A 23,835-nucleotide genomic window follows, 5' to 3' on the forward strand; every position below is an offset into this window, starting at 1 on the left:
TTATTTTTACAAGGGTATTTTGATTAACGCCTCTATCACGCCGCACCTGGTAAACTTTTGGAGGGCGGGGAATCAACACCAATTCTATATTGCACCTTGTTAGAATCACCAATTACTTTTTTTTCTTTTCTTTTTGTATATATAAAATCGCCAATTACATGATGTATTCCTATATTTTTATTGCTAGGCGGTAGTCCTCGAGAAGCAGGGGGAGAAGTGTGTAAGACTGCAGCTCTGCATCCTGGCCTGGACCCTGGATTGTCAGGGGGAGTGTCTTGTTGTGATGTCATGGACTTTAATGGTCAATCTGACCTGGGGGGTAAACCTGGTGGATGTTTACTCCTCCGAAGACTAGCAGGTTACTTTTTCACCCACTGTCCATCAGTGAAACTAACATTGTTTTTTTCTGATGTTTTTAAATGTGTTCTCCTGTTTTAGTCTTTAAAGTGTTGTGTATGGCGACCTTGAGTGCCAAAAAAGGCGCCTTTAAATAAAATGTATTATTATTATTATTATTATTATTATTATTATTATTATTATTATTATTATTATTATTATTATTATTATTATTATTATTATTATTATTATTATTATTATTATTATTATTATTAACATTAACTCCATAATCAGTACACGTCATGCTAGTTCAGCTCTTCTCTGAGACGCGGGACATCGTGGACATCTCTGGCCCTTCTGCAGCAATTTTAGGCGCTTTTTTGTTTTTGTATCATGTGTCTCACTCGGCACTCAGCTAATCTGTAATAGAGAGTAAATGTTTAACCTCTGAAGAAAGGAGTCACCATCTCAGCTGCTGACGGACTTTGATTGTCTGAGTGGACTCTGGACCTGCTCCGCTCACTGCTACTCATCTGACCAGCTGAAGACTCCTTCAAAGGTGGGATTCCCGTCTCTGTTTCTCACATCTAAATACTTTTCCTGCTTTCAGCAGCTTAGATTCTGATTCTGAATCTGCTGTGGAGACATGTTCATGTCCGAGTCGCTGGGTTTAACGTCTTCTGCTGGATCTGTTAAAAATTCACATGAATGCTGCGGATTTGATTCCACTTCCACCACCTCCAGTTCTTTATATTCCTGCTGAAACTGTCCACCCACAGTTCCCATTCCACTTCAAGACCCTCTGTGTTTTGGTTGTCTGTCAGCAGAGACATGAAGATGTTCTTCTGACTGGCAGAAGAGAAGCGTTTTAGGGAACCAGGAGTTTGATTTCTCACCACAGATGTCCAGTAATCAAGCTCCCAGATCTGGACTGTGTCCTTTTGAGATGGTTTAGTGTTGTAGGTGATCACTCATGTCATCGGAAAGTCTTCTCTAGTCTTCTCAGGGTTTCTATTTCAATAGTTTTCACTGGTTTTGTTGTTTGCTTTGTTTAGACCAGGGGTCGGCAACCCAAAATGTTGAAAGAGCCATATTGGACCAAAAACACAAAAAACAAATATGTCTGGAGCCGCAAAAAATTAAAAAGTGTTGTATAAGCCTTAGAATGAAGGCAGCACATGCTGCATGTATCTATATTAGTTATAACTGGGTACTCGGCTGCAAATGTAGTATGCAAATGTCTTTCCACATGACTCTTTTTGTTATTGGACAACTTCTCGCTACAGAGCAAACATTCAGGCAACGAATGCAAATGATTCGCTCCAAGAAACGTTGAATCTTCTTTTTCTCCTGAGTTATTTTTCTCCTTTTCCCTTTGGAAACAATCCCTTTGGCCGGTTTGTTTACAGCAGCCACCTGCCTGGCGCCCCCTGCTGGTAGAAACGCACAATTTAAATGACATATTTAGGTCAACTAACATGACTAAGTATAATTATTATCATTAATTACATAGAAACACCAGCAAAAATATTTTAAAAGTTAAATAAAAAAGGATTTAATCCAGATTTAAAGTAATTAAACCTTCATATTGTTTAGTTTTTACCTATTTTAAGGATTTGATTTTTTTGTTTTTTGAATCCTCTTTTCTCCTCAGTTATTTTTCTCTTTTTCCCTCTGGAAACAATCTCTTTGGCCGGTTTGTTTCCAACAGCCACCTGCCTGGCGCCGCCCTGCTGGGAAAAACGTGTGTCGCAGGCTCTGACGCAAATCTTTGTTAACAGAAATGTTGAAATTTAAGTTATTTTTACACATTTTTACAGCATTGGAAAACGTTCAGAATGTTTGTGTCATGTTTGTCCTCCTACAGGAACCATATTAAAACAAAAAATATATTTCCCTCCCCCATCTATTTCCATTTTCAAACATTTTTGAAAAAGCTCCAGGAGCCACTAGGGCGGCGCTAAAGAGCCGCATGCAGCTCTAGAGCCGCGGGTTGCCGACCCCCGGTTTAGACTGTCTAACGGTGCTGAAAGAAGCAAAAAAACAAGAGTACACAGCGCTACCACCGCTGTAGTTGAGGTTTACAGGGTCCGGGATCCAGACTGTGGTTCTTTTACTGACCAGTTGGGTTTGGATCCAGATTGCGGTTTCCCTGCCGACCACCAGTGGTCACTAGAGGACCCTAGTGGTCTGCTGCAGAATCACAGGTCCGGATCCTGACCCTGGTGGTCGGTAGAGGAACTGCATATATACGGATCTGGACCCGGACCCGAGTGGTCAGCAGAGGACCGCAGGTCTGGATCCAGATCCTGGTGGTCGGTAGGGAACTGCAGGTCTACCAGATAGTTTTGATCTCAGAAGTTGTGATTTTGGAATCGTGTTGGACTTCAGCTTCTTGTTAAAGCGACACTACGTAACTTTTCCACCTTAATATCATATTTCCAGAGTCATTGTGATGGTACATCAACTTCCAACAGGTTTAATGACACCTCTGTCATGCTCTGAGGGGGTCTGTATCGCCTTCACTGGCACTATGTAACTTTGAGGAGCATGGTAGGAACCATGCCACACTAAAAAACTACAAATTTTACGGCTTTGACTGCTTTACGGCACATACGTCACTTCCCCCTCCTTCCCGATTCGCAGTCGAGACGAAAATGGGCGGGGCTTGGAGCGCAGAGCTCAGGAGAAGCTGGTAACCCGTGCTGCGTTATGGCTGCAGCAGCTCCACATAACAGACCAGGGAAAAGATCCTAATGGTTTAACTTCTCAACGGTTTCCTGCTCGGAGGCAGAACCACGCAGGCCAAGTATCTGATATAACAGAGTAAAAGAGTGAAAGAGTCGTCGGCTCGCTTTGGATCGCGGCTGTAACGACCAAACACCGGCTTCCACACAGTAAAGCCTGAATTATGGTTCTGCGTTAAATCGACGCAGAACTACGGCGTAGGGTACGTGGCGACGCGCAACGTACGGTGCGTCTCGCCGCGTACCCTACGCCGTAGGTTCTGCGTCGATTTAACGCAGGACCATAAACAGCCTTAAACCACAAACACTCACAGACCGGGTCGGATCAAAACACTGGTTTTATTCCCCACTTTTCCAGCTAAACGCAGTTGCTGGCCAGCTCTCTGCGGTGCAATTAACCCCAATCTTCAGATAAAACTAGTTTGTTGAGGAAAAAATATTAACTCTTATTTGTAGCTGCAGAGGAAAAAAATAATCTCACGAGGAAAACAAAAATATTGCTGACGCATCGGAGACTCTTCAACATAATATAGCAGTAAAAAAAAAAGAAAAGAGAAGTAAGAGGGATACAAAACATGTACTGTATGTTGTACTATTATACAAATTTATTGAAACACATGGGTCTTCAGTAGGGATTTCATATGGATCCAGACCGTTAATAATCATTATTTTCTCCATATACCGCTCCCTGGCTTCCTTGTTTAAGGTATCCCGGTAAATTCCTGTTCCGTTCCAGCAGTTTAACATCTTTTTTTTTGCGTTCTGTCTGTTCACTTGGTGAAACAGAAAAGTGTCCGTCTCCTCTCATCAAAACAAATGCAAGCGACGGGACAGGAGTTTTCCGGCAGTACGCGCTGGTGCTCATGGGAAACGTAGTGTTCTTTCTGGTAAAACACTACCGCTTTTGTCCAAAAGATGCCGCCAAACTCAGAAAAGCTGAAAGTTACGTTGTGCTGCTTTAAACTGCAAATGTTCTAGTTTATGTAATATCCCTTTAAACTGCAGCTAAGTTAGCCGCATGCTAACCAAAGCAAAATTTTTATTCGCAGCCCATTTAGCATGCTAACCGTTGGTGTGATGGTCTCAGCACGTTGAAACCAGACAGTTTAAAGGTGACCTATTATGGCATTTAATGTATATTTTAAACAGACCTTGAATGTCTTAAAAACAAGCTTTTGATTGTTTTTTCTACATAAATTAGAAATTAAGCCTCTGGGCCATGTCTTTATTTTTACCGTTTCTAACCTAATTCTCTATGCGGGATTCTGAGTGGGCGGGGCTATGATAATGAAGCCCTGTGCTGATTGGCTGCCTGACACGATGACGCAAATAACGCGATACACCGCTATGAAAAAATGGTGGAGGTTCCGGCCGGCGAAGTTAAGGCTGATTTATTTATTTATTCCGCGTTACACCAACGCCGTACCCTACGGCGTAGGCTCTGCGTCGATTTAATGCAGAACCATAATTCAGGGTTTATGTGATGCGAGCGAGCGTCAGCGACAAAATCAATTCCATCCATCCATTTGCTTTATTTTCTATTGGACTGTCCTTGGACTGGCCACAGCAACGCAGCGCTGCGCAGCACCACGCGGCGCGCCGTTTTGAGCTGTCGGACACCCTGCTTCTATTTTCTTCCTGTCGCTCGCGTTGAAATCCGGTTGAAAGCGCTGTAGGAAATGGTCACGGCTGATCCAGTTAGTTGAAATGAGAAGTTATCTCTATGATTCCTCCTCATTTCACTACAAAAACCTCAATAAAGTGGCAGCTGCTGGAGGGAGATGGACAATGAGCGTCCGATGTCACGCAGTGCTACGATAGTCGGACGCTCTCATGCAGTTACACGGTTTTATAGTTGTGGGCGTGGTTTGCATTTTGGTTACATAAAGAAAATGCACCGAATCTGAAAGGCTCGTAGATCCACATCACACTGGACGGCTCATCCGGCGGCTGTACAGACACTGCAGAATTTGGTTGCTTTCCTCCTTCTCTGAGTTGGCAGGCTGAGGGGAGACCACTTTATGTTAAAGCAAGAGAAAACTTGTTTTTCATAATAGGTCCCCTTTAAAGAGCCGTGGAGTTTGGTTTGAAGCTGTTTCACAGTCTGAGCTCAGAGCAGCTCGGATCATCTACCGGTTTCCTCCCAGTCGTCACAAACACAGTAACTAATTCCTTATCAGCTCAGAAACTGTGAGCGATCTAAAGTGGACATCAGGATACGAACGCCAACACATGAAGCAGAGCCGTAGTCCAACAGCCGGTGCTGAAGGTCGACAAGTCACATACTGTGGTCTGTAGTCAGAATATGTTGGAGAACCGGCAGTTGCAGCTGATCACGATGTTGGGAACTCTGTGGATGAGCCGGGAACTCTTCACAGCTCTGGATTTGTGATTTTTCCTGTCATTCAGAGGTTAAACTTCCTCCTCTCTGCCAGCTCACTCGGTAACCTCGGTGGACACATAATTGACTTAAAAACTAACTAAACTCTGAATGTAGCTCTCTGACTGATAAGAGGAGCTGCTGACGTTGGGAGGAGGCCTTCAACACCGCGCCTGACTGTCGCTCCCGCAGGACACCAGGATGACATGGAGTTTCCACGGTGAGTTCAGTGTTGTGCCGATGTGTCATGATAAAAATAGCTGCTGCCTTTCATGTGGTGTTTCAAACCAAAATGTCTTCAACATGAGGGACACACGTTTACTTTCGCCACAATAAAAGTCACATGACTTAAAAACAGCCAACATACACTCATTGTTTTTCCAGCTGTTGGTGTTGGTCCCGTTTAGTTTAGAGAAAAGCTCTGGACTGGTTTTTCCAGGTGGGGATGACATCACTTCAAGGCCGATAAACTGTTAGCTCGTTGTTTTAACTAAATGTCTGAGCACAAAACTCCAGCCAAAGTTCAGCTTTGAGGTTCTGGAACAAACAGACATCTTTAGAGTCACGCTATGTAGGAATACCACTTCTGACCACAGGGGGCGGCGTATCAAAAGAAGGTTCTGCCCTCACGTGCTCCACGATTTTGCTTGTGTGTTAGGTAGTTGGTACTTGGCAAGTACAACTCAGGAGGACGCAGTTTGGAGGACACATGGACGCATTTGAGTCTTTCTGCAGCTGGACCATCTAAAAACCCAACCAGTTTAATTGAGACTATTAAAAAGACTACATTACCACCACAGTAACCCTTTCTTTTACAGTACAGTAATAACCAGGTAATACCATGGTAATTACACTGTAATTACCTAGTAGTACATTGTATTTACAATGGTAACTACCGGGTAATTTACCCAGTAAGTACTAGGTAATTATTACGTATTTTCTTGTACCATGTAATTATGTGTATTTACCATGTAATAACATGGTAAATACCTGGTTGTTTAAACTAAACATTACTAGTTAATTACAAATACATTAGATGGAACTATGAGGGAAATTACAGGTATTTACTAGGTTAATATTGGTAACTACAAGTCAATTTACCATGTAATTACTCTGAAATTACGTGAATTACTTTTAAGTAAGTACCAGGTAATTACTAAGTATTTTTCTGCAAACTACCAGGAAATTATAACCTATATTTGAGGTAGTTACCAGCTAATTACACTTCAATGACCATGTAGTTACCTTGTATTTACTATACATTTCATGGATAACTACCGGGTATTTACCCATTCATATTGATTTATGTATTATCAATGGATTGGTGCATGTACCCCCGAGGGGTTAAATGACTCTATTGACCTTGTAATTAACCTGATAGTTACCATGTTTTACCTGGAAATTGGCAGGTACTTAGCTTGTAGTTACTTGCCCAGTAATTCTATTTCCTAAATATTTACCCAATAAGTACAGACATTTTTACCTGGCTTTTACTCAGTAATTAAAGTGAAACTGGACTGTAAAAGAAAGTGTGTGTTCTTTCCATAATATTACCTGGTACTTCCTCATTAAGTACATAAATAATTACCTGATATTTACCCATTAATTAAAGTGAAACTGGACTGTAAAAGAAAGCGTGTGTTGTTTCCATAATATTACCTGGTAATTGTAGATTATAATTATAAAGATTTGAACAATTGGCAAAACGTCTGATAATTACCTCCCCTTTACCCCGCAATTAGAAAGTTGGACCACACCCCCTCACATATACCCCCTCACACACACCCCCTCACACACACCCCCTCACATATACCTCCTCACATATACCTCCTCACATATACCTCCTCACACACCCCCTCACATACACCCCCTCACACAGACACCCTCACATATACCCCCTCACACACACACCCTCACATATACCCCCTCACACACACCCCCTCACACACACACCCTCACACACACCCCCTCACATATACCCCCTCACACACACACCCTCACATATACCCCCTCACACACACACCCTCACATATACCCCCTCACACACACACCCTCACACACACACCCTCACATTTACCCCCTCACACACACCCCCTCACACACACCCCCTCACATTTACCCCCTCACATACACCCCCTCACACACACACCCTCACATATACCCCCTCACACACACACCCTCACATATACCCCCTCACATATACCTCCTCACACACCCCCTCACATACACCCCCTCACACACACACCCTCACATATACCCCCTCACACACACACCCTCACATATACCCCCTCACACACACCCCCTCACACACACCCCCTCACACACACACCCTCACATATACCCCCTCACACACACACCCTCACACACACCCCCTCACATATACCCCCTCACACACACACCCTCACATATACCCCCTCACACACACACCCTCACATATACCCCCTCACACACACACCCTCACACACACCCCCTCACATATACCCCCTCACACACACCCCCTCACACACACCCCCTCACATATACCCCCTCACACACACCCCCTCACATATACCCCCTCACACACACACCCTCACATATACCCCCTCACACACACACCCTCACATATACCCCCTCACACACACACCCTCACACACACACCCTCACACACACCCCCTCACACACACACCCTCACACACACCCCCTCACACACACCCCCTCACATTTACCCCCTCACACACCACCACCACCTTGTAACAAATACGCCAAAACAGGTGATCTGTCAAAGACTTTTTTTTTCTTCAAAAGGATAAAGAAAAAATTACAAAGTTCTGTATAAAAACATATTGTACAGTGTAAAACGTATTGCATAGTGTAAAACATAAAACTAGGCACAGTGTTGAAAATATAGGCACATTCAGTCAATCAATGCAACAAATAAAAAATACAGTGCATTCAATAACGATATAACAACATATTTAGATCTCAAACTGGCATGTCAAGGACCCCAGTATTATCTGCATTTGGCCATCACCCTTAATCTCAATTTTTTTTCCCAGAAACCCTCACAGAAGCAAAGATTTGAGACATGTACACCTACTTTAAATATTGTAAAGTAGCTGTTGAAAAATAGCAAATCTACAAGCTCATATCGCTGCACTCAGGGCAGAGTGCTGCGCTATAAGTTTGTAGATCTGCTATTTTTCAGCTGGTGGTGCGTGTAAATGGCAGCAGATTACGTGCAGAGTGAAATTAGCACTTCTGTCATTTTACGTTTTATTTTTATGCTTTTATTTTCAAGAGCACCGTTCTTCCTCTGTTTCTTCCGTTATTGACGAAGCTTAACTAGTAAATACCTGTAATTTCCCTCATAGTTCCCATCTAATGTCTTTGTAATTACCTAGTAATGTTTAGTTTAAACAACCAGGTATTTACCATGTTATTACGTGGCACAAGAAAATACGTAATAATTACCTAGTACTTACTGGGTAAATTATCCGGTAGTTACCATGTAATTACCTTGTAATTACAAGGTACTACTAGGTAATTACAGTGTAATTACCATGGTATTATATAAAGAAAGGGTTACCCAAAATGGCTAACTGGTGCAATACAGGGACGACTATATAAACAGATGTAGACAGCAGACACTGAGGTGGTGGTGGGGGGGGGGGGGGGGGGGGTCAGGATGTCAGCAAGCATATAGCAGACATCTACACAGACAGGTGGAAGCAGCAATGGGATGATCAGAGGGGGGACTGCAGGTCAGCATGCAGCTCCTGAAGCTCTGGCCTGCAAACATGCACAGAAGAGAAAAAGGGGGAGGGGGCAGACCTGCACAACAAACTACAAGACACAAGGGCACAAGGACACAAATCCTGATCAAAATAACACCAAGGCTTCTCACAGTTGATCTGGAGGGCATCGCGACACCATCTAGTCCCTTCCTTAAGTGTTTGGGACCAAAAATAATAACCTCTTTTTAGTAAAGATATTAAGTAAAATATTTGAGGACATCCTTAGTGTCCCTAAGTCTAAGACATGACTGAAGTTTAGCTAAGGGTTCTGTTTCATCTTCTTATACAAATACAAATTCAAATCAGAGATGAAATGGTGGTGCGGTGAACCGACTGGCGTGAACACCTTGCTGTTACAGACTTGCTGTGTGTGTGTGTTTTTATATCACATGGTCATCCCAATGTTCTTTCTTTTCTCAGTTTTACTTTCAACCCAAAGGAAGGCATCGATAACCCAGCTCTGGTCATCGCTGACGATCCTGGTGAGTTTTGGTGCAGCAGACTCTAAAACCATCATGTTCCACGTTACATCGCGACCCAGCATGGCCTCAGTGTTGATCTGTGGGTGCAGAGCCGGATGCCAGGCCTGTACCCAGACTGTGCCAGCTGAAGCACCTCGAGGGCCAGAGCTTTGGCTTTAACCTCAGTGTGGATCAGAGCGGCCGGCCCTTGGAGATCAGAGATGTGGAGCCCTGGAGTCCTGCGGAGCACAGCGGCCTCAGGAATGGAGACCGACTCTTGGAGGTCAATGAGGAATATGTGGGCAGTGTGGACTTTCGCAGGGTGAGAGTCCTGTAACTTCTCTAATCAATCCTATGGGAGGTCCAGAGTAGAGTCATGACCAACTCCTCGACTTAGTTCAATGAACCGAGGTTTTAAAGTCAGCAGTAACTGCTCCATACTTGTGTAGCATCTTGTAACCATGTCTAGTTTATACAAAACCTGCCCTCCTGTGAGCGCTCCAGCTGCAGTACGGGTCCGGTGTTACCAGCAGCCGGGGAACCTTGGAGTCGGCTGCTGAGACTTGCTCTTTTTAATCAAAAACGTGATAAAACAAGCGTCTCACCACTTCTGCTTCACCAACAATGGCGGTCATTAAGAGCACGAAGTGTCCATAATAAATTTTAAGACCGTCTTCAGTACACAATCCAGTTCACAAAGAGATAGTTATTATTTATGTACCCAAAATAGTTAGCAGCACACAAGTGTGGCACCTGGAAGACAATCATGGGCTTTGTGTAGTCAACCCACTTCCCTTGGGTTTCTTTCACGTGTCCAACCGTGTGTCTTCTCACCTTGGCTACCATGATGCCTGACAGGAGATGTGTGTGTCCAGCCTGGCATGGTGTCGCTGAAACTCTTCAGTTAAAAGAAAGAAAGAAAAACATCAAGCGAACTCAGACATTTAGACGATGTTCAGCATCAAAGAGAAGAAGCTGTTGTGGTTTCCATTCTGGTTGACAGAAAATGCGTCAGATGCTCAATTATACAGTTAACACAGGTGTTGGGGTTCAATGAAATGTACTCATGAACTGCTAATCTTGAATTTGGTCAGTGAAACTCTCAGTGCTGATATCACAGAGTGCACTGATGGTCAACAAATGTGTCCCAGAGAAAAAAAAAGCCTGAAGTGAATCATTTACAGTATGTCTTTCTTTCAACAGGTAGTGAGGAAGATCTGGTGGTCCGGTGTCCACCTGTTCCTACTGGTCCTGAGAAAAGAAGACTATGAACAGGTACTATTTCACATCACCACTCTTCATCCAGCATAACATCCTGCTGAAGGTTGAGGTGAACCAGAGATTCAGGGACCCATCAGCGACAGGTGGTTGTTCCAGTGTAATCAAGTAAACGCTGAGTCCAGTTCTGCCCATCTTAACAGTAAAACAGACATGATTAGCACAAGACTTCTGGACAGAGGAAGCCAAAGAGGACATGTTTAGTCTTCTTTTACGGAACCATGTTTGGAGAAAACCGGCAGAACCAGCTCAGACCCACTGAAGCACGGAGGTGGAGGGATGCTGGTCTGGACCTGGACACCTGTCAGTCCCTGAGGGGACCATGACCTCCTCTGGAGACCAGAGTCTTCTAGAGACACATGTGAGCACATCTGTCTGACAGATGAATCATGTGACATGAAATTATCCCAAACACAGCAGCAGATCTACAGCAGAATGATGAAAAATGAAAGACTCAAGGTTCTGGAACAACCAGTCAAAGTCCAGACCTGAACCTGGTTGAGATCCTGTGGTTGGACCAGAGAGATATCTAATGCCCAAAACCTGACCACTGGTTGCACGCAAGCGGTCAGGTTCTGTCTTCTTTGAGCTGAGGCGTGATTTTTGTGTGTTCTCCAGTCAGTGTCCGAGGGCCTGGACCTGCAGAAGCTCGCAGAAGCCTCCAAAGGCGATGGCTGGTCCAGACCCAGACTGTGTCACATCAGCAGAGACCCGGATCATGGCCTGGGGATGACCATCACATCCATGAACGGTACCTCCCACCAATTTGGTCACTGACACTCATCTACAGATGTTGGGGGTTGTAGATGAGGTCTCTGGTAGAAAGATTGTCAGATATAAAGATCTACATATTATTTCTAGTATATCGCAAGCCGCGGGTTGGCCAAGCGCGCCTTTACGTCTGTACGGCAAGCTTTGAGCTTCAAAACACCTTAATCAACAAATCCAACCTGTAGACTTTGGGGAGATCGGGGGGAGTTACTGACTGATGGGGAATCTGGGAAGAACAGTACCGGTACGCGCCGCACACAGTAAATAATTTCCAGTACGCTGATGGGTACAATTTAGAAGTGCCGGTACTGCATACCGCTCCGTACCGGCCCACTTAAAGCACTGCCGGCAACCAACATTAACGGCAAACGTGCACAAAATAAAGAAGGACGACTTCTTTCAATCAGAATTTATTTACACCAGTGTCAAGCAGATGGTAAAAAAACACTTCGGATAAACTCTGATGGCTCACTACATTAACAGAGACAAGAAATCATATAATGCAAATCTTCCGATCACATGTGTGTGTGTGTGTGTGTGTGTGTGTGTGTGTGTGTGTGTGTGTGTGTGTGTGTGTGTGTGTGTGTGTGTGTGTGTGTGTGTGTGGTGGGTGTGTGTGTGTATGCGTGTGTGTATGCGTGTGTGTGTGTGGGTGTCGGTAGCTCAGAATGGCTCGGGAATTTATGACTGAGAGAAGCGTCTGTATGTGTGTGTGGGGATTAGTAGGAGAGGAAAAGAGAAATAGAGAAGAAAGGTAAAATAACAGACACGCTTAAAAAAGTCCTCGCTACCAGAAACCCAAGACCTTCTGATCCTTCCCACACAGAAATGCACCACTGTGAAACTAAACTTCACACGTGCGCTCTGGTCATTCAACTGGGAAATGCGGAAGGGCTTTGTTTTCTGTTGTGGAGGAACATGTCATCACAATCCACCAATGTGGATGCAGCAGTAGACAAACAAGAAGATAAACGAAAACACTTAAGCTAATAACACAGTTGTGAAGGGATCAGCAGTCCAGCTCACAACATAAATTAACTTTTAAAGTGTGTTACTAAGTTTTCTCTGCCCAGACACCAAAAAAAGCCTCTTACGTGGATCTTTGTAGTTGAAGAAAAAAAGGTGGTTTGTCTGGCCGGTCAGCGTTCCTTGGGGAACAGCTGGGTGGTTACGCTCAGCAGGGGACCCTGTTATCCGTGCTGCGGATGATGGGATAGCAGCTGGATGAGGGGACAGCAGCTTGGCTTCCTTCAACATCGGATCGGTCCGAAAGCGTTCACGTCGAGGCAATGCAGGGTCCCGGTTCGGCTTTCTGGGCTCGGAACCTCGTGGGTCACTTGTGCAGCGCTGCAAAACGGAAGCTCCTCTGGTCACGAAAGGAGAAAGCCGGCCCTTGGCTGGTCACTCCTGGTGCTACAGCAGACCTGTAGGGCAGAGGAAAAGCAGAGAAGAGCGAGAGAGGGGGGCCTTCTCTTTTATAGCTGCGCCCAGGAAGTTCAAGCTCCTTCCTGCAGCTTGGGGTTTTGTCCAATCAGAGTGTGGTCCCTTATCACCAAGGGGCCACATATGCAAATCCGGCTGAGGTTCGTGTCCATGGGGTTTTCCGTTGTTCCAAGCTGTGTGGCCACGGTGTCGTAAAACGTTAGGGTGGCTTCGGTCGAAGGCCCAAAATCCGGCCTGGTAGCCTGGTCAAAGCCTGACTGTTCACATAATCACACATTTCATATGAGTTCATATAAATTCATAATTCCCATGGGTCCATAATCACACATGAATTCATAATCACATGGGCGGTGGTCCAACAGGATGCAGCGGCAGTCAGAAGAGCAGCGAAATACCCACCAGTCCCAATTTATCCTACTGTACTTATTGTAGTTTTTTTCATAATCATTTTTAATTTTCTCCCATTCAAATCCAATTAATCAGGTCGCAGTGGGGCGGGGCTGATCTCCGCAATTTGAAGCCTTGTATAATAATTGTAAAAAAAAAAGGTTGCTACTTCTTGCTACTATTGGATTGAGATCTGGTGAATGTGGAGGCCATCTGAGTACAGTGAACTCATTGTCATGTTCATGAAACCAGTCTGAGATGATTCGCACTATGACATGGCGTGGTATCCAGCTGTTATACAGTGTACCCATCAGAAGACAGAAGTTGCTGTTTTACAAGAATCTATGTCAAGTTGTTTTGATTTTCCAGTATTTTTATCATCTGGTTATCTGGTGCTGAGCTGAATGTAGGAGGGATTTGCGTTAATTGTGTGTTTTGAGATGGGGGTGTGACAGAGGGAATTCTGTGCACTGAGGTTGGGTGTGGTTGTTGTTGGGCATCACTGCTGGTGTTAGTCAGAACAAAAAACTGACTTTGATGATCATCTCCAGAATCAAAAAGGGGAAATTGAACCTGGGCTCCTGCCTTGCTCCTAGTTACTGGAGCACTCCTATCAAAAATATGACATAAACCGTGTGGCTTTTCATCTAGCTGCACATCTGTGGCTGCTGATGCCCCAGCTATGGTTTCCTCTGGCTCTGCACCTGCATCAGACTGGGCAGGGTTGAGCGTTGACATTTCAGCCTCCTTTAGACAGTTAATTTTGGCTGTAGCGGCTGCTATTTCAGTCTGTAGTTCCAATGTTTCTCTCCTTTTTTTAAGCATTTGTTCCTGTTTTTCAATGGCATGTTTTTCCTGCAACATTGCAGCTTTGGCCAATAAAGCTGCTCTCTCTGCCTCCGCACTGATACGTAATGAGGATGACGAGGAAGAGGCGCTAGATTTGACTGACTTCTCTGAGTGTGTATCGACATCATCCAGATCACTGTTTGCATGCTAACCCTCCACCTGAGCAACAGAAGAAGAGGCTTCAGCTGAGGGAAGTGCGGGTTTCCATGCGTGAAATCCATTTTGTTACCGTGTCAAGAAAAGCTATTATTTGCGCACATCTCGGTTGATACCATTTATCATTGTCTTCCTTTTTTGCGTCCTCATCCAATATTTCAGTGTAAGAGATATGCAGAGTTTTAAAATCATTCAGAAGGTCGTTAAACTTCATCATATTTCCTTTCACTTCCTCAAGATATTTGTCAGCCATTAGACTATTTACAATGTTCGTTCTTCTTGTTAAATGCGAAGCTTTTCCTTCTCTAGATGAGCGCAGACGCGCCGCAGCCTCATTCATGTCTTTAACAGGACTCGTTTCTGCCTCGTCGGAACTTGCCATTTTACTCACAAATAACCTTCCAAAAACTTAATCAAAAGGTTTAGAAACAGTTCTTATTCTTTCCGATGTCCTTGTATTTAATTATTAAACTCAGGTTCATTCATAAGTTCCTTCACGCAGGTGGGCGTCGCCGATCTCAATTGTTTGACCAAGTCGGCGAAAAGTTGATAAACAAAAAGATCGCAGTCCATTAACAGAAAATTCAGCGGTGAAGTTTGTTTCCGAACACTTCAGGCATTTTTTTCAAATGAATAATCCTTCCAAAAAAGTTTGATTTGAAGCACGTACCTCCTCCAACGTGTTTCTTTGTTTGCTCCGCCGCGCGTCCGCCGGCGTTTCCTTTGCCTTATGTTTCTCTTAATCCTCAAAACAGTCCTCCAATCCAGGCTCACAGCTTGGCATTGACAAATTGTAGGGGCAAAAACCTAACGATGAGTTTTCCATTAGCTCATTCCGTCCATTCATTCTTATTTGTTTGCCCCATGGGAAGGCTTAAGCAGATGTCAGACTCCCAGCTGTCCTTTAAACAATCTAAAGAGCGTGTTATTTTATGCTTAGAATTTATTGCAAAATAACAAAATTCAAAGAAAAGATGACATAGAGTCCTTGGGTTTTATCAGCAAATATCAGAGGCCATTCCCCTGCTCATCCTGCAGCCGCGGTCAATGACAGTGTCGCTGCTCTCCGCCTTCTCGCGTCATACGTCACCACCACCAACTTAAAGACTAGCGCCGTCCTCCCCACCTGAGGAGGGAGGAAGGCGCACACTTAATATTTTACTAATAAACAACACAAATGGTAAATAAACAAAAATGCGGCTCCTACAGTGGTCATGAAGGGATGTACATGGTCAGCAACAACACTCAGGTAGGCTGTGTCATTGACACGATGCTCAGTTGGTACTAATGGGCCCAAAGTGTGCCAGAAAATATCCCCCACAACATGACACCACCACCACCAGCCTGAAGCGTTGATACAAGGCAAGATGGATTCATGCTTTCATGTTGTTGACGCCAAATGCTGACCCTACCGTCCGAATGTCGCAGAAGAAATCGAGACTCATGAGACCAGGCAACGTTTTTCCAATCTTCTATTGTCCAATTTTGGTGAGCCTGTGTGAATTGTCGCCTCAGTTTCCTGTTCTTAGTTGACAGGATTGTGTTGCCCTCTGCTGCTGTAGCCCATCCGCCTCAAGGTTCAACGTGTTGTGCCTTCAGAGATGCTCTTCTGCATACCTTGGTTATTACGAGTGGTTATTTTAGTAAATGTTGCCTTTCTATCAGCTCGAACCAGTCTGGCCATTCTTCTCTGACCTTTGGCATCACAACCATGCTACATTCAAAGCTACTTAAATCACCTTTCTTCACCATTCTGATGCTCAGTTTGAACTGCAGCAAATCGTCTTGACCTTGATACATGCCTAAATGCATTAAGTTCCTGCCATGTGATTGTCTGTTCTCCACTTGTTACCTGTATTAATGGTACCTGTTTATCAGTATAAACAGGTACCATTATAAAACTATTTATCAGTATAAAAGACACCTGTCCACAACCTCAAACTGTCACACTCCAAACTCCACTATGGCCAAGACCAAAGAGCTGTCAAAGGACGTGAGAAACATAATTGTAGCCCTGCACCAGCTGGGAAGACTCAATCTGCAATAGGTAACAGCTTGGTGTGAAGAAATCAACTGTGGGAGCAATTATTAGAAAATGGAAGACATACAAGACACTGATAATCTCCTCCATCTGGGGCTCCAAGATCTCACCCCGTTGGGTAAAAAACGTGTCCCCCTGTTTAAGCCAGTACATGTCCAGGCCCGTCTGAAGTTTGCTAGAGAGCATTGGATGATGCACAAGAGGATTGGGAGAATGTTATATGGTCAGATGAAACCAAAATATAACTTTTTGGTGGAAACACAACAAAGAACACCAAACCTACTGTGAAGCATGGGGGTGGAAACATCATGGTTTGGGGATGTTTTTCTGCAAAGGGACCAGGACGACTGATCCGTGTAAGGGAAAGAATGAATGGGGCCATGTATCGTGAGATTTTGAGTGAAAACCTCCTTCCATCAGCAGGACATTGAAGATGAAACACAGTGTGTGAAAACCTTGTGAAGACTTACAGAAAACATTTGACCTCTGTCATTGCCAACAAAGGGTATATAACGAAGTATTAAGATGAACTTTTGTTATTGACCAAATACTTATTTTCCATTTTAATTTGCAAATACATTATTTAAAAATCAGACAATGTGATTTTCTGGATTTTTTTTTAAATTTTCTCTCATAGTTGAGATATAGCTGTGATGAAAATTACAGGCATCTTTTTAAGTGGGAGAACTTGCACAACTGGTGTCTGACTAAATACTTTTTTGCCCCACTGTACACACACAAGCACATTTTGAACATACAGAATCCCTTGTAACTAAATTTATATCAATAAATGAGTCTGTTTTAACTGAATGCATACAAAATAAATACATCTATAAAGTAAATTTATACCCAATGTGCACACACAGTAAAACTTTTTTGCCCCACTATATAAATATATATATATATTAAAAAAAATATTATTTTTAGTTTTAATTAACAGATATTCTTCATTAAGTGTTCTTTACGGAGAAACTGAACAAGAATGACGTTTCCTGTAACTTGAGTTATACACTGCTGCATTCTGCTCCTCCTGGTGTGTCAGCAGGTCAGCAGAGCCGCTTCCATGTCAGCACCATCTCTGATGGTCCAGCAGAGAGAGCCGGGGTTCGTACTGGAGACGTCCTGCTGTGGATCAACGGAGTGTCTGCATCAGCCCTCACAAGCTCCGCCCTCAATAGACTTGTACGTATACTCCTCAGGGCCATGTGACCTGCAGGTGTTAGACTGGACCTGTGTCAGACCTCCGTGTGTTCCATTCCAGGTGAGGAAGAGTGTGGACTCCGTGACGGTCCTGGTGATTGACGGTGACGGTGAGGCTTGCTACGTTCGTAGGAAGATGGCCATCCTTCCTGCGGTGGCCAGAAGCTCCACCCTCCCCTATAACGCCAAGAGCATGCACCTGGTGAAACGGCAGGAGGGATACGGCTTTCTGCTGAGACAGGAGAGGGTGACCAGTCCTCAGAAGATCGGTGAGACATCTGGACGACATTGCATTCATTGTACATTGTCATTCAGTTGGAGTCTATGTTTGCAGCAGGAAAGTGATTGGACAGAATCGATAGAAAAGCTTCACTGTTGTCGTACCACAACATCTGAGAGTTGGTTTTATGGGCGTGAAGTAAAAGTGAAAGGTTCATATTTAAGTATGAATATTTTCATGTAGTAGGGGTGTAACAATATATCGTGCCATGAAATTTTGCGATACAAAAACGTCACGATATGTGTCGTGGAGGTGACAAACTGTAGCGCGATATTGGGCTATTAATATTAATATATTGTGTTTACTAGTAACATCCTATTGGTGCAGCGGGATCACGTGACGACCTGGACCCGCGGACCAAAATCTTACTATGCTCAGAAGAAACTAGTACCGTTTCACACCACAATAAAATCTTTTCTAAAAAGGAATGTTTTTAGTAAAGATTTAAAAGCAGTGGGGGATTTAGTTGAGCTGATCTCAGCAGGTAAAGAGTTCCAGAGTTTGGGGGCCCGGACTGCAAAAGCTTTGGTCCCAAGTCGGGCCCTGAATGATCAGAACTACTGGTTGATCTGAGGGAGGCCCTGGCAGGTAGGGGGTTAAAAGCTCTTTAAAATAACTAGGGGCATGGTTGTTTAGGGCCTTAAAAGTCAGCAATAGAATTTTAAAATCAATGCGATATTGAACAGGAAGCCAATGAAGGGACAACAGAACTGGAGTGATATGTTCAAATGTTCATGAGGCAGAGATCAGACGAGCAGCGGCGGTTTGTACCAACTGAAGGCGGTGGAGTGATGACTGAGAAATACTGGTGTAAAGGGCGTTACAATAATCCAGGCCAGACAGAATAAAAGCATGGACAACTTCGTAGAGATTATCAGGAAATAAAAAAGATATGATTTTGGAAATCAACTTCAGCTGGTAAAAACACGCCTGGACAACTTTCTTCATTTGTTCATTAAAACAAAGGCCGGAGTCAAATAAAACACCCAAATTCCTGACGTGTCTTCTGAACCTGCTGTGTTCCAGCTCACATACTGAGGGAGGTGGATGAGGGCAGCGCTGCTGAGGATGCTGGGATGGAGGACGGAGACCTGCTGCTCGCCGTTAACGGAGAACCAGTGGAGACCATGGAGCACGACGACGTGGTGAAGACGATCAAGGGGAGTGGAGACAGAGTATCCCTGACCGCCATATCCATGGAAGGACGAGAATTCTACAGAGAGGTTGGTGAAGACGGTTAAACAGGAGTGTAGCACCCTATAATGTAATAATTTCCTGAAAATGTAATAACGCCTGAAAATTTAATAAAATTTGCACTTAACTCAATCGAAAATGTAATAAAACCCAATAATGTAATAAAATATCCTGACTGATATTGCAATAACATTTTTACCGATAATGTAATAACTTTTACATTTACTTACATTTTCAGGTGAGTCTTTTTTTTTTCTTCCAAAACTGATAATGTAATACTTGACAAATAATGTAATATATATGTTCATTTTCAGTCCAGAGTTCTACATTTTGTGTTTTAAGTATCTAAGAATGTTATATACACTGGATTTGAAACACCAGAATGACTATTGGGTTAAATTGCAGACTTTAGTACCATGTAATAAATTCCCAATAATGTAATAAGGTATAACATTATCGGTAAAAATGTGATTACAATATCCGTCAGGATATTTTATTACATTATTGGTCAAGTTATTACATTATTGGGTTTTATAACATTTTCGATTGAGTTAAGTGCAAATTTTATTACATTTTCAGGAAATGATTACATTATAGCGTGCTACAAGGAGCTCCGTCAAGTTGCAGGATCTTAACAGATATCTGTTCTCCAGATGAGGATTTCTCCTCTGTTGTTCCACGAAGAACACTTTCTGAACAGCATCGAGGTGCAGGGAGAAACTTCTCCGAGAAACCCAACCAGGCCTGGCAAGGACGGAGATAAGCAGGGTTCTGGTTCCCTCTCCTTCCTGGAACCACCAGAACCTTTCTTCTCACAGGTTTGTTCTTCCTGTCCAGAACGTCCGTAAACCCAACTGTGATACTGGTTCTGGTTGCAACAAACAAGCTGGCATGATTCTTTACAGTAAAATCTGGGTCAGTTTTAATTTGAAGTTACTCAAAATGTCAGTGACAGAAATGTTAGAAAAGAAGATCAATTTCGGTGATAAAACAATTTAAAATCCGCTCAGTTACAGGTGGTTCCCGTGTAAACTTGCAGCATCTTCAGCTCTACCGCACAAACGACTGAAAGGTGCTCGTAGGGATTTTTAGACCCCACTAATATCCACTAGGAACGCGTGTTTGACGTACGTTGGTGACGTAAACACAAGGCGTGTTATTTGTCACCTGGGGCCTGACGGTGAGTCGTTAGTAGGGGTGTAACAATATATCGTGCCACGAAATTTCGCGACACAAAAACATCACGATGTCACGATACGTGTCGTGGAGGTGACAAACTGTAGCGCGATATTGGGTTATTAATATTAATATATTGTTTACTAGTAACATCCTATTGGTGCAGCGGGATCACGTGACGACCGTTCCTCGACCTGCAGACCAAAATCTGACTCCGCTCAGAAGAAACTAGTACCGTTTTGTGGTCCCGATCACGGGACTCTTGCGGGGTTTTGAGCTCCGAACTTTTACTTGGATCTAAGATGAGCATGAATCAATCTTTTTTATGATGTAAAGATTGTGTCGTCCCCAAAGGTGTGAGGATGAAACGATAACGGGGTTCACCTTACGGCCTCAGGCTGGAGCAGGTGAAGCTCTGAGCTCTGGTAGAAGATCAATAACAGTCATGGTGCATTTGGAGTTTGGGACTTTTCATAGTTTATTCATTTACTTTTATCTATTTATTTAATTTTAGTTGTTATATTTCTGGAAAATAAAAAAGTCAAGTCATACATGAGATAAACTATTCAGTTTGTGGCAAAATATTTGTATTGTATGAAACTGAAGATCATAATGCAAACCTGACATTTACTTTTAGTTCAGTTTGTGGAAAATGTTTGGCCTGGCTTTCTCTTTAAAACTTAAACAGTTATAAAGCATTACAAACTGCAACAATAGGGAAAACGCAGTATTGTTTTGTATTTTGTGTCTTTCAAATAAAAGACAGTCCTATGTTCCTCATTCGAGGTTGTTAAAAAAATACTGCTATAATATCGTTATTGTGACCTCAATATCGTGTATCGTACCGTATCGTGAGATTAGTGTATCGTTACACCCCTACTGCTAACATAACGTCACCTGTAGCGTGTAGAATGACGTATGTCTCTACATCAGCAGGATTCAGGTCAGACAGGTGCAGTTTTCAGAACGAGGATGGATGAGCATCAGGATGGGGGTTTCTTGTCCGGGTTCTGCTTCTTCCGTCATCATTATGTCCAGTTGTTCCAACAACGGACCATCCTCTGGTTCTGGACACACGCTGGTTTATGGTCCTCGTCTCTGAGGCTGAGCAGCTTGTGGATCTCCTTGTCTCCCCAGTTACTCATTGTTTTATTATTATTTTGTTTTATTGTTGGCTTTATCTCAAACAACAACAAATCAGCATTATATTAAAAGCGTCAAAATATTTAAAAAAAGCAAAACAATTTAACATTCTCATCCAGAAATAAAGAACAGCAAAATAATGTGTTTGAGAGGGAACAGGAGGAAGCAGAATGCTTATTTAGTCCTGTCCCTTCCTCACTATATCATATCATATGCCATAAAAGAATATAAAAATGTAAATAATATAAGAAAAGAAAGAAAAAAGTAAAAAATAAATAAATACAACACAAACAATTAATAAACAAAGATTAAGGCATAATTAAACTAGCCTCCTACAATATCCTAAACTCAAAAATGTAATTTCCCAGTCACTTCTTTGATGATCCATGACCAGCCATGAGGTAGTTACATCTGTATCATATATGCATCACATTAGGAACAGAATAATAAAAGAATTACATACAGAAGGTAAATTGAGTTCTTTAGACGTCCTTATTTTTATATTTGTCAAGAATTGTTTTCTTGTATGTGTTTTTAAACAGTATAGAGTTAGTGCTATGTTTGATTTCTTCATCAAGACCATTCCACAAAGTTCCCCCACAGACTGATAAACTCATGCTTTTAAGAGCAGGACGTACACAAGGTTGTTTAAAATGGAATTTTCCTCTTAGATTATATTTTCCTTCTTTATCTTGAAACATTTTTTGAATGTTTACAGGCAGTGCATTATTTCTTGCTTTGAACATTATTATTGTTGTTCTAATTTTCACTAAATCCATAAATGTCAAAATCTGTAATTTTAGGAGTAGAGGATTGGTGTGATCGAGATACTAAGCATGATTTATTATCCTTACTGCTCTTTTTTGCAATGTGCATATCCTTTGTAAGGCGCTCTTGTAAGTATTACCCCAAATTTCAACACAAAAGATATGGTAATATGAGAGCACAGTACAGCACTTCAGTACAGCTTATCTTATAAATACAGACCTGTGACGTCCTGCTGCTGCTGTTACTCTCACCAGCTGTTTCCTTATTATATACAATAATAACAAATAAAACCTCCCTGGTGGGTTGTACTCAGGTTACGAGATCAACCAGGTGAAACAAGATGGTTCAGATGGAAGCTTACCTGAATGACATTTTCTTGTATTTTTCAGCCGTCACACAAAACAGATGTTTTCTTATGATAAAAGAGTCCCCAACATCTGGGAGAGGAGGACAGGGGGGTTCCACCAACACCTGGATGAGGCGGATGGGGGAGGGTCCTGACTGAAGATCCTCCAAATCTTTAATGAGATCAGGACCTTCCTTTTCAACGTCATATTTGTACATTTAAAAAAGAAAAAGTCACAAATCACTGTGGAAATTGGTGAAATCCTGCAGGTCAGAGAAGATGGATGGAAGACCCTGGAGTGGTGGAACTCTGAGTTCAGAATCAGTAGAGAACTTTGATGCCTTTGAAGATAAAAATCTAAATACACCTCAAATCTTCGATACTTTCTGGAGGTGAAACAGAAATGCTTGTTTCTGAAATGCTAAACGGTGGAAACGAATCCTGAATCTTCCTGGAAACTGATGGAACGCACAACAGGAACGGTTTAGACTGCAGAGCCGGTCTGGGTCACGTTGTTGGAGCAGCTTCAGCTACTTGGTGCAGTCCTGACTTCATAGCTGGTCTGGGAGGATCTGAGGATGGAGTTCAGCTACGAGCAGGGAGTGACTGTTAACCGAGTGTCACATCAGTGATGTTCCCGCTGCAGATCTTCACCACCAGCTCCTCCAGTCTGGACCTCCTGAAGCAGCCAGGAACCTCTGAGGATCAGGTTCTGCTGGGACCTGCAGACCCAAGACTTGTCCTGCTACGGCAGGTAGAATCTGAGCAGCTGCAGGTCTTGTGTCAGATAGCGTTTCAGTAGCAGAAGTATGACTTGAGCCGTGTTCTTGTTATTATTTTATTATTATTTTTGTCAAGTTTGAATGTGTGTGTCATGAAAAATGAAATAAATCTGAACAAATGTCTGATGGATGTGAAAACTACGGTGGCCGACAAGGGCCAAACGCACTGCAACGGCCTGATGCGTCTCAGTTAAGGAAAACGGCTTCAAGTACAGAAACGATTCAAATTCACAAACTCAAAACGAGGTACAAAAAGAGGAACGTGGTGCAAATGAAAAAACGTGCTGCAAAAAACAAAGACAAATGCAGCATCATCAAACGCTG

The 23,835-nt window shown here is 43.0% G+C and overlaps 1 protein-coding gene across 2 annotated transcripts; it reads left to right on the forward strand.

Moving 5' to 3' along the window:
- Positions 1-838: 838 nt before the first annotated feature.
- On the forward strand, positions 839-23,737 carry LOC133441456 (Na(+)/H(+) exchange regulatory cofactor NHE-RF4-like). Of its 2 annotated transcripts, none has more exons than XM_061718763.1 (11): positions 839-895; positions 5,581-5,683; positions 9,657-9,718; positions 9,808-10,019; positions 10,901-10,972; positions 11,594-11,726; positions 17,665-17,804; positions 17,884-18,091; positions 19,129-19,325; positions 19,950-20,114; positions 22,773-23,737. In XM_061718763.1, exons 2-11 carry the CDS (start codon positions 5,670-5,672, stop codon positions 22,800-22,802), a joined length of 1,233 nt encoding a protein of 410 aa, XP_061574747.1. In that variant the 5' UTR covers positions 839-895; positions 5,581-5,669; the 3' UTR covers positions 22,803-23,737. The 2 variants fall into 2 exon arrangements, with proteins under 2 accessions (XP_061574747.1, XP_061574748.1); XM_061718764.1 differs by having other exon boundaries at positions 17,668-17,804; positions 22,773-23,736.
- The last annotated feature ends 98 nt before the right edge of the window (positions 23,738-23,835 follow it).

The sequence above is a fragment of the Cololabis saira genome, chromosome 4 (assembly GCF_033807715.1).
Source record: "Cololabis saira isolate AMF1-May2022 chromosome 4, fColSai1.1, whole genome shotgun sequence".
In the NCBI taxonomy this organism is placed as follows: Eukaryota; Metazoa; Chordata; class Actinopteri; order Beloniformes; family Belonidae; genus Cololabis; species Cololabis saira.